This window comes from Notolepis coatsorum (genome assembly GCF_963971535.1).
Source record: "Notolepis coatsorum genome assembly, chromosome: 18".
NCBI classification, from domain to species: Eukaryota; Metazoa; Chordata; class Actinopteri; order Aulopiformes; family Paralepididae; genus Notolepis; species Notolepis coatsorum.
The window spans coordinates 55,044,882-55,057,431 of NC_140182.1; the positions used below are offsets into that span (position 1 = coordinate 55,044,882).

Here is a 12,550-nt window from a genome sequence, read left to right on the forward strand (position 1 = left end):
TCATGACTCATAAGCATTGTTAAATGCAGTCAGACATTAAATAACCAGGTAAAATTACATTATGCTCAATTAAAAACCAAGTTGAAGCATACAGCATATGCTAATTATAGACAGATAGCAAGAAAACACACAGCATCTGCTTTAAAGGGACAGTTATCCCAAACAAAAAACAAAAACATATTTTCAAGTTTCTTTATTGTGTTGACCTGGCATCAGTACACACAAAAGCTTGGCAGGATAATGGTAAAAACAATAACCCAATAAGCCAGTAGTATGTACAAAATATTAACTGAGTCCGATTGATTATAAAATCAAATCAAATTAAATGTATTTGTATAGCCCGAAATCACAACAAATTGCCCCCATGGGCTTTACAGTTCAAGAAGAAACATCACAATAAATCCAGAACAAAAACAACCATAAAATCCACATTTATTTCCCCTTTGAGACTTCTTTTGTAAACATGAGAAAACGGTACCGGAAGAAGCGTAAACACAAAGGTCTATCTCTCTAGGGATCCTTTACATAATGTTGTCAGACACATATGACAATCTGTCAGTGGCGAAAAAAGGTCTTCTAGTGGACATACTTTGATGTGCATGATTGCCCTGTGTGATTACATCTCCTTTAATACTGGATCAATTACAAAAATGGTTCTTCCTATTATTAATTTAGACACCAAATTATGGAAAAATAGGGTCCAGGTGTTAAATGACTGGAATTCCCCTTTAATACAAGGTCAACGGTACAATAAAATATGTTGGACGAGAGAACAGATCAGCTCAGCAGTAGGAACACTAGACGCATTAGAGCACTAGTCATATAAAGGTAGAATAAAGTATGATTAAAAAAACATGGAATAACATAAGTAAGAGATATAACATTATATATATATGAGGATTTATGTGTAAGTACAAGTGACAAATGTATACAACAGTATTGCACAAGTGGTATGAGACATGCGAGAATGGAATGAGATGAATAGCATGTGACACCGTGACTATATACATGACAATGAGGATTTGTGTGGAAAAAGTAACAAGCATCATTGGGTAAGTAGCAAAGTGCCCCCTGATTTGTCTAGTTTTGGAAATACTGTATCTACTGTCACTCTCAATACAATGGAGCTGGATGGCACTTAAATGCTCAAAGCACCAATAAATACATTTGAAAACTGAACAGCAATGTCTCTTCCCAGAAATCCTGACCGGGTTACTAAAGATAATCCATAGACCTTGTTGTGAGCAGTTTCATGTAGGAACTATTTATTAAATAGGCTAGCTGGTTATTTTTTCACCTTTTTTCCAACAGTTTTACTTTCCCTTTAAACTATATTAGGGGAAACACTGTACTAACTAATGGTCTGTAACAGAAAACAGTATAATGCTTACTTTCCAGCAGCATCGTGACAGTGGGGGGTGACCTGGGACTTCTAATTCACCATACAGATTCACCACAATGAACACAAAATATCTGACATGCCAGAACCAGAGGTAAAAAGAAAATCCCAAAGAACAAAGAACAAAGAACTAAAAGATCCCCCCCCCCCAAGCCTTTATTATTATTATAATTTTTTATTATACATTTGTTATTTTAAACCAGATTGTCAAACTGTCTATTAATGAGTGTACCATAAGTGCTGAACATTTATCTCAAAAAGCAGATCTACTCAGAGACATGCAGTTTTATCTACTACTATTCTCAGCATGACAATTGTGTTTTTGTGTGAAAACAGAATAAATCTGTTCTTATAAACACTGCACTGGTTTTTCACCAGTGTGGATTTTCATGCGTCTCTGCATAATTCCACTTTCATGAAATGCTTTCCCAAGTTGTACAACTATAAGGTTTCTCCCCTGTGTGTTTTCTCATGTGTACTCGCAAAGAATTGCTCTGACAAAACCTTTGGCCACAAAAAGTGCAACAAAAGGGTTTCTCCCCTGTGTGCGTTCTCATATGTACCTTCAGGGTTGATGTCGTACGGAATGATTTACCACAAAAGTTACAGCTAAATGGCTTCTCCCCCGTATGAGTTCTCATGTGTTCAGTCAGATTTTTTTTCCCAGCAAATTGTTTGCCACAAACTGTGCAACTAAAGGGCTTCTCTCTAGTCTGAGATACATTCAAATGTTTTTGAAAATCCAAATTGCAAGTACATCTTTCACCACAAATATTACATGTCGTCCTGTGAGATTGAAGGTGAAGTTGGAAGTTCTCTGTTGGGTCTAAATGTTCTACCGTTTTCTTAAACATCTTGCTGAGGGACACACTTTGTCCTTTTTTCATTTTCTTTGATTTCACTGTGTTTAAACCTGACTCAGTTCCTCCACTCTCCTCCCATTCTCCACTCTCATCCGTCTTGGTTTCAGAACAGTCTGAAGAAAGGAGCCAGGAATACTCTTCATCTGGTTCTGTTTTAATCTGTGCTGCTGAGGTGCTGGGTAGAGGGTCTCTGGTTTGATACAGTTCTGAAGACTGTGGCTTCCCTTTATAATATTCACTGTTGACAGGACCAGGAGTGAACATCAACTTATTGATATCAGCCTCCTCCAGCACTTGAAGATGCTCTACCCCTTCACCCCTCCTGGCTGCGAGTTCCTCCTGTTCCTCTTTAATCAGTGGGTCCTCTGGGTCCTCTGGGTCCTCTGGGTCCTCTGGGTCCTCTGGGTCCTCTGGGTACTCCTGGTCCTCCTGATCCAGACTGGGGCTCCTCTCCTGCTGCTCAGAGGAAACCTCCTCTTTACAGACAAAGCGCTGTAGAGCTGCATCTAGAGGACAAGAAAAACAAAACAAAAATTATAACTCTTTATATAAATAAATAACTATAAAAGCCATTAAATGCTATAGGCGGCACAAAGACAGAGTGGTTTGATCTGTTGTTTTACAGTAAGAAAGTCCTGGGTTCAAACCGCAGTATGGGTTTGACCAGCAGGGGGCCTTTCTGTGTGGAGTTTGAACGTTCTCCCAGTGTTTGTGTGGGTTTCCTCCAGGGACTCTGGTTTCCTCCCACACCAAAAGACATGCATGCTAGGTTTCCTGCCATTGCCCTTGACCAAGGTACTGGCATTACAACTGGAGTTGGTTGCTCCTAAATAGTTAGGATGGGTCAAATGCAAAGGACACACTTCCATAAGGGGATTAATAAAAGGTACAACTTAACTTAAATTACACAAACACACTAGCCAGTAAGGCTACACTGAATGTAATTTTGTTTTGCCATTTGAAGGAGGTATATATTTTTTTAGTTCCACCAAGGAGGTTATGTTTTCACCTGTCTGTCCGGAACATATCTTGACAAATAATGGCCGGATTGCCATGCAATTTGTTGTGCTCATTCATGATCTGAAGAGAAAGAAACCTAAATATTTTGTGACCCTATGACTTTCCCTCTAGAGCCACAATTAATTTGAATATTATATAAATGAGTATCCGTTAAACATCATACATTACATTACATACACAGCTGCAACTCTGGCCCATTCACTATCATATATCTCGTGGTGCAGGTCCTCAGCCAGACAGTTGTAGCACAGCACACATGCTAACTACTACTAGTAACATTGAAGTTGAAGACGCACCCTGCATCGAAACGTTAGTTTAAAATAAAGTGTATTGCCTCAAATCCGGATGCTCCAGGGTTCTACTTTGGACTAATTCTCTGAAGTCTCTTGCTACTACTAACATCATTTCGATTACAGCATTCTCAAACGCTGGTCTTGAACACAGCTCTGACTCGCATTTACTGATTTAGTCAATCTCAAGGTGCAGTTCCTTTGCTAGCTAGCTAGTGTTGTTGTCAGATGATGTGCTAACTAAACTAACTACTGCTGACTTTTGGGGGAAACACACACACTGTTCCTATTGACCAGCTCTATCTTAAATTTTTCAAAATGTTCAGTTGGTATTGCATGCACTCATCTGTGTTTCACTACACACATGCTTACCAACTGTCCATCTGCAACACTACTATCACTGACATCTAAGAAGGGAGATCCCCCCCTTGAATGGCCCTTCTAAGGTTTCTCTCCTCCACACTGCCTGTGGTGCATTTTTTCCTATTGCTAGGTTTTAGTGAGTTTTTCCTTACCTTCGCGTGGGGTATGTCTGGGAGTGTTGCATTCATTCATTTATTTTGCATTTATTTTAAATTTGTTGGACCTTATGGTGTTCTTGTTTTGTTCTTGACTTATTGTGATGTTTCTTCTTGACTTGTTTAAAGAAGACGTGTCCGGCCCATGGGGACATTAACGTGTGTTGTCGGGCCTTACAAATAAATTTGATTTGATTTGACCTCCATTGTATTTGTTCTGTATAAAAACTGTAGGCAGAATGCTTACATTGTTTGAAAAGTTTGTTTCGTTAGTGCATCATGTTAAGTCAAGCATTTCCAACACTGGCCACCATTGCGAAAAGATAGGTTTGATCCGTTTTCAGGCATTGTCAATCAAAACAGTCACAGTAACTATTTGTAATAATTAACATTATTAATATAATTATAATTAACAGCCTCCACTTTGGCTGCACTGTTTTGGTCCATGTAGCACAAGTTGCACAACTCAGTTTAGTTAGCCACAATTTCAGCGTGTGCGTCCGTATCAATAGTAATAATTTACGTTAAATTGCATCCACTTTGTCTTCACTCATTGAACGGCAGATTTCTTGAGAAAAAAGTGTTTTGGTTCAGCCAGGAAGACTTGAGTTTTTTGGTCCATGTGTTTGGTCCATTTCTACAACTTAAGCGTGCCTGTCTCAAAAGTCTATGAACGTTCCATGAAGTAGGCAACACCAACGTTGACACAATTTGGAAATGCACATGAACCATTGTTTTTATCTTTTAGATAACGCTACATGGTAGCTGTATTCCAACGACGCAACAAACGTTAATCCAGTACTTGTTTTTTTCCTGGCTCGCACACACACACACCTTCGAAACTTTTTTTTTGCAATCGAAGCTTCGGGGCCGAGCTTCGATTTTAATTCGAAGCTTCGAGAGAGAAAAAAAAATTATACGCTTTTTTTATTTTTTTTTATCTTATGTTGTGGGACTTGTACAGCACTTTGGTAAACGTTGTTGTTTTTAAATGTGCTCTATAATTAAATTGGATTGGATTAATTAATTAAGTAGCCCCTTTCGTGACTGTGACGCAGCCAACAAGGTTTCACTCGGCTGCGCTGCCTGGGTGCAGTGGAGCTGCTCTCACAGCCAACGACATGACATTACATAATTATGTTGCAACCTTCGTCTATCAAGCAAACAATTATATTATATTTAATTTATAATTATATCAGACAATGCACCTACAAAAGCAGATGATTACAATTAAATTAGCCAACTTGGTAACAAATTAGTCATAGCAGCATAGGCATAGCCTTATTAATGTTTTGTGTGGCGTCGCCGTCGTGTACAACGATACTTACGTTTTTTAGGTGATTTGACAAAGTTGTTGTAGAGTTGTGATATGCCATTTTCTTCTGGCATATCTGGCACTCTGCTTTTTGGGCATTGTCTTTGCATATTTTAAAGTGTAACCACACGTCTGATGACTTCTTCGTCGACATGTCTGCTGCACATGTCCTTGTTGTTTTCAACACAGATAATCTCCACATGCTTGTTGTAGAGAGGTGGAGTCGAGACGCCGCTTACTTTCGTTTCATTGGAATGGAGGCGCAAGATTTTGGAGGCAACATCTTTTTTTTTTCTTCTTTTTTTTTACTTCGATTTTAATTTTTATGTTCGAAGCTTGTGCCATCGAACGAAGCTTCGAAGTATTTAAGACAGCCCTTGATCCAGCTGCATCGCAAGGTAAACACACACATATGCCTCAAGAGATTTCATAACAAGACTTCTTTTTTATCTAGATTTCTGTTTCAGTGGCAAAAACAATGGATTTATTTCCACACTACATAATGCCCGGAGAGATTTTGAATATGTCGGACTTCAACAGATTTTTCCGGTAAAAAAACGCAATTACCGCCTAACGGAAACCCTGGCGTGGCTGGAGGTGACACCCTGCTGATGGAGAGAAACAATGGAGGTATCAGGAGTGTGTAGTTCTTCAAACTGAGTGATGGTAGAGCTAAATGTCATTTATGACATAGACTAGGGCGGCCCAATCCCAATTCCCTTCACTTGGCTCTAGCCCTCTGGTAGTTTTTTTGCAGGGCCTACAGTGTTACATGTATTTTGAGATTAGGTAAATTGTCATTTGAACTGAAATGCCACACAGTCGTATCTCCGTAACTGGATGGGTCTCTCCTACCCCGGCCACGGAGAACAATAACCCGGAATGAGAAACGTTACTGCTCTCGGTTTGTTCGTTTTTCTTGATTTGGAGCAGTGGAAATAGCTCTAAATCTTCTTTGGAACAGAGTGATAATAGAAAGAAAAAGCAGCACATGATTCAGCGTATTTCCTCACAGGGAAACTGAAATTTAAGTCCTTTACGTCCACCCTTCTACCCCCCCGTTTCCAGTCAGCATCTGAAAACATTCCGTTTGGAGGGCTAGTCGGAGGGCTAGATGACCACTTCCCCCTGATCCACAAAACAATTGGGACACACTACGAAGCCACATGCAAAAGAGAGGGTATTGGGATTGAGCACTGAGCAGAGATAACTTTGGCCACATACAGAGAATGAATCAGTTATGCCTCAATCTGGTCAATCAAATGGAATGTTTTGTGGTGGAATTGCACTTTTAAAAATAGGGATGCACCGATCCGACTTTTTCAGTCCCGATACCGATACCTGGGTTTGGGTATCGGCCAATACCAATACCGATACGATACCGAGTAATTTCTTTTTATGTTAACACTTTGGGTGCCGGAAAACGCTTAAACACGTCATTCCCGGCCATGCTCAAGTTGCTGAAGACGCTTTACAGCGTCTTTGATATCAATATTTCAAAAATCTGGGATCGGATTCATATCAGGGTTTCCGTTAGAAAAAATTGTTGCCGGTCTCCGTGACCTGCAAGATTTCAATCTACCGGACAAATGAGATTAATTCCGGTCATAGTTTATTGAGCTTTAAAACAATTGATAGGCAGGCTATATAAAGAATGTCATCCTCAAGGCATGTAGATTTATAATAGTATTACTTAAAACTAGGCTACTTTTGCGTATACAGTCATTAATATATTCCAAATAAAATAAGTCCCTCGATACTCCGTGCTGCTGCTGACTTGAAATAAAATAGACTGCGTATGTGGGCAGTCGGTCCGACACTAAACAGCAGTCTGTTATAATCACATTTTTATGAGCTAACGAATTCCGTTATATTGGACATTTGTATTAATTATATCAAGCGAAGAACTGAGAAAGCAGAGAGACGGCAACATTATCGTGGTTTGCGTGACGACTCTCTCCACCTCGCAACGACTTATTTGCAAAGAGTATGGCGCTGCAGAGCAGCTGATTCAGCTGTTATTGGCTCTTTTCTGGGAACCGCACAGCAGCGCCCCCCACCCAACATTGGCTGAAAATGGCTGAATTGGAGTACTGCTGGAATACTGCATTGTGCTGCTGTTGCTATGGCTCTGCAGCTTCACAAAAGTTTGCACACCCAGCACTAAGCTCTCGCTGACAACGTTGTTGTCATTATTAGAAGCAACGAGGAAACAAATGTAATGCTCGTTTCGTTCATCGCATAGGCTATTTAATTTTAGCCTATTTTAATACAATTCAAATAATCAAATTGTGCTTAGACTCAGGGAATTATTTTCACCGGACATTAAGACCGGAGAGATTAAATATGCCGGACTTCAACAGATTTTGCCGGTCAAATACCGGTAATTACCGGCTAACGGAAACGCTGATTCATATGTCCCCTCCGCTGGCCTGAGATCCACCAGGAGGACCCACTGAGCTCTCTGGCGGTTCAGGAGCGCCATCTGGTGGCCGATCGGCGCAATCGCTTAACAGGAAGTGCCGTAGAGGTTGTGCTGGACGGCCGTATTACTTCCGGGCACTCGCTAATAGGTCCCGGGACTCGATCTCGACACACTACATAGCGATCGATTGCCAATAACTCGATAAACAACATGATTTGGACGTATATACCATTATACAAGCTGGAGATGGACCGGGTAAATCTACATCCCATAATGATAAAATTTCTACTCTATGATGATCGCCCAACGGCGCGCGGAGACTGGGGTGAGTTTTAGCGTGTAACGTTACCGTCTTCGATACTAACTGCTATTATCAACATTTGACCCACATTAGATGATTGGTATAACGCTGCCCACGGAATTATAAACGCCCCCTAGCCCATCCGGTCAACATCAGATGACGTGTAGTAACTTCTAGAAGTACGTCTAGTTGGAATTTTTTATATCGCGCTGATTGCCATAAAACTGTATTGCATCATCAATATAATGTATTTGGGGCTATAGATCACGTTCTGGAGAAAGCTGCAGAAAGAGATGAAAACATACTTATACATTAGACCATACTTTACTATGAATATGTGAATGAAAAAGTTTAACGTTGCTACACAATGAACAATACATATAGGACTTTGAATGGGCCCTAATAATGGCAATGTAGCAATAGAATTTAAAAAGTTATAGCCCTGCAAAGAAGGGGACTTTCTCTATAGACAAATAGAGCCGGCAACCTACGGTTGATAATGAATGAACCCATGGCAGCCAAAGTGTTAAAATAGATTTTGTTTTTAAGAATAAGGATCACAAATGTGTTTTTGATTGTAAACAAAAACAAAAAAAATCTGATATATTTTTTTTTTACCGATACCCGATCCAGCTATTTTACTGATATGGGCGGCCGATACCGATAAATATCGGATCGGTGCATCCCTATTTAAAAAAGGGGAAATCCATCCTAAAACAGAACTTAAAATGATGCTGGACAGTTAAGTCAATATCTTTTTTTATCCACTTTTTCTCCTCCTTTTTTTGTTTTTTCCTCCCATCCCAATTTTAGTCGTGCCAATTCCCCCCCTCCCCTGTCTTGATCGTTGCTTGCATGTGCCCCACACTGGTCGGTCGTAGGGAGGGTTGAAGAATCTATCGCATGTCCCCTCCGATACATGCAGTCAGCCAGCCACTTCTTTTCACCTGCCAGCGCGGACTCTCATTGGCGAGGTGTAACGTGTGGGAGGCTCACACTACCCTCGACATCTCTTGTCCTTGCTGTGCAGGCGCCCTGACCGACCTGTAGGAGTCGCTGTTTACAACGATCAGATTACCACCCATCGACTCCCCTCCCGCTGACTCTGCCAATTGAGTCAGTATGACGGCCGGCCCAAGCCAGAGGCAACGCTGACAGCCGGATTCGATACCGGTGTCTCTCGCGTTGGTGACGAGCGCAATGTCCGCTGCGCCACCCAGCCGCCCCCAGTTAAGTCAATATCTATACATAGACAACCGTCTCACTAAGCTGGAAACCAGCTCAACAAGACTTGAAATTGTGATGTCATCAAGTGACACATTTCCACATTGGTCTCTTGACCATTTTTTTGTGAGCCAAAGATTTTGTGAGCTCATAAAATGTTTCTTTGAGCTATTACATCTCATCCAAATTAGTTTGATAACTTTGATGTAAATGTAAGGTTCATATCTCTGAATCAGGAAATGTAACTTTATCCTAGTGAAATCACCATGGTCATAGTGTTGTTCCATTATTCACCATCTATGAAGCAGCTCCAGCCTCCATGATTTGTCTCTTGATCATCACTAGGTTCTTGTCTCTCTGGTGTTGAGCTTAAGAGGAGACTTCATATTCACACATCAAAACTGAGCTGTACACATTTTAGGGTGGATTTTCCCTTTCAAAAAAGTTAGAACATGTATTTCTTCATCCAATGGCCATAGTGATGGGCTGAGGTTAGCAGCAACCTTCACTAAGTTACCAGCAGAAGAGATTTTTAGAAAAGTAAAAAGCCTCAGCCAGAGCTATATGACTGAATTAGGTCTAGATGGCCAGCGCTTTAATCAATGAGAGGACGGGGATATTTGCGAGTGCTTAAAATATATCTGATTGTTTTTTCATCAGTACATTTCTGTTTATACCGTTTTGAATACGAGTATAGTTTTGGTGATTTCTAGTAGTAATTCCAGAGAAAGACGCGATAATAGCCCTTTAGTGGAATACACAAAACACGTTGTCATTTTTCGGCTGATTCATGAATTGTTTTCAAATAAACGTTAGATTAGCGATAGTATATGTGTCCTCATGCACGATACAGAAGCGGGCTGAAAAATTGCTTATCCGTGCATTGGTCTGCGCCGATGTCGGTGAAAGGAACATCTGATTAACCCAAGATTCGTAACATAAAGTCCTTACCTCACATCTGATGTCCTGCAAAAAGATTAATCCAATTCCTGATTGCCATTCCAAATATTGATCGCGTTTATATATCCAAAACACATAATCCACGCTGCTCAGTGTCCCCAGTCAATGTGGTATAACGATACTGCATGCCCGAGAAGGAAAACCTGGACCGGACTTTTTTTGATGCAGTCCCAGCCAATCCAATCCAATGATGTGCAATACGCTAATAAAAGAAAATAACGATTAAAACCCGACTACACTCGTGATTGGTGCGCAAGCGATGGCGAGTTAACCCAACTATACTTGTTGTTGGCGTCCAACGAGTTAACAATTTTTACTGGTTACTGTCGTGTATATTGAAGTGACTGTTTGCCAAGAGAGGGCGCTGTTGTTGTTCTGCTGGCGCAGACATTAAGTAAAAAGCATTGAAGGTTGATCTTACTCTTCATGGTGTAATTCAATATTATAGTCTAACTTAGGATAGAAAAGAAAAAGTAGAATGAAGCATTGTTCAGAAACAGAGATATATAGAGAGGGAGAGGGAAAGAGGGGGAGATAAAATTTGAGAGAAAGAGAAAGTGGGAGCGAGGTGATCCATGAAAAGAATGATGAATGTTCAACACACTGATGAATACTTCAAGGTACACCTGATCGTTTTGCTTGTAAATTTCATAAAAGTGTAGAATTGTGATTTAAGTGGAGATAGGTAGCTGCTGAAGGTACACAACTGATTCACTTTGAGGAAATAAATAGCTATATTATATAGCTGATTGCTAGCCTGTATTTAATTAATACAATGTTAAATTTTTGTTTGACATTGACTGAACTGACTTCAAGGTTCATTGACGCACAATTTCTCTAATGGCTAACATTACATTCAGTATGAAAGACGTGCCACGTGTCCAGAGCCTACTCCTCTCTCTCTAACAACAAGAACACAACAGCCTACTAATTTTCCTTGAATATATCAGAGGTGGTAGAGTTATGACATCCTAGACTCATGGTGTCCAATCTGATCCAGCAAGGTAACTTCTTAGGATGAGGTGTTATCACCTGGAAAACCACGGTGTGTAATGCATGTGTTAGGCTATACAAAATAAACAAGTAAAGTAAAAGGATACATACATAGAGTTTGTGACATGAAAGCAGAGTGGTTACCCTATATAGGACTAAATCAATGATGCTATATAATCATATTTAGTATTTGGCCTATTTTAGATGTATATATCATTACTTTAATAAAGCGACCTACCTGTCAAAGCACTGTTGTTGTCTTTCTCCTCGGTCATCTATTCATCATGATGTCATTATGAAACTGGACTACTTGGATATTGATATGCAGGAGCTCCTCTATGACTCCATAATAGACTAATGTAGAACAAGCTTTACATGGTCATATCAATGTATCACCGTAAGTTACTTTTGGTCCTAAAATGGGACGATTAACGTAAACAAAGGGCTACAGTGGAATGAAAAGGGCTCAAGGTGGATTAATCATGCTAAAGTTAACTTTCTAAGTACGCGACATTAAAGGCAAGACATTGTAAAATAATGTAAACTGGGTGTAAATAAGTGCATAAACCTTTCAGGTGTAAAGTGTAGTGAGGATGCTTAGCGTTAAGATTGACCAACCTGCTTCGTGTTTCTTCGTCTCAAGCTTCAGAATATCCAACATCTGGCGCTGACGAACGATCTCTTCTTCATAAACTGTTATACTGTTTTCAAATACTCCAAATATCTCATCGGCAGCTGCAATAAGTCGCTTATTGACTAAAGCTCTCAGTATTTGTAATGTCGACATTTTCAAATAATAAGAACTTGAAGTTGAACCAGAGAAGACACGACGCGCAAAGATGGTGGACTCAAGTAGTTGGCGCGGGAATATGACGTTACGTATTCTTGCGTGTATATTTTCCACGTGCTTTTTTCCGTAGCCTATGTTTGCGAAGACGCTCTCTGATTGGCTAGCCGCGTACAGCGAAGACCCTCTCTGATTGGTTTAGCGCCGAAGGGTCTCTTCCGCCTTGTACATATATATTCTCTGCTTCAAAGTGGTTATGCTTTGGCCCTCTTTCGAAGTGGGTTATGCTTAGAGTTAGGGTTAGGGTTAAGGTTAAGGTTAAGGTTAAGGTTAAGGTTAAGGTTAAGGTTAAGGTTAAGGTTAAGGTTAAGGTTACGGTTAAGGTTAAGGTTAAGGTTAGGGTTGTTCCACCCCAGGTGAAAATCTGCATAAAATGTATACCTAGGTAAATGGAA

General features: G+C 40.2%; 1 protein-coding gene across 1 annotated transcript in view; it reads right to left on the minus strand.

Annotated features, from left to right (window-relative positions):
- Nucleotides 1–206: 206 nt before the first annotated feature.
- The window catches only part of LOC311245369 (uncharacterized protein), a gene marked incomplete at its 5' end in the record, with an annotated part of 67,490 nt that continues 55,146 nt past the window's right edge, over nt 207–12,550 (minus strand). Inside the window, 2 exons of the mRNA XM_084335212.1 lie at nt 207–2,768; nt 11,927–12,111. Of these exons, the coding sequence (XP_084191338.1) occupies nt 1,813–2,768; nt 11,927–12,111 (1,141 nt within the window). The 3' untranslated portion in view covers nt 207–1,812. The remainder of the gene's footprint in view (nt 2,769–11,926; nt 12,112–12,550) is intronic.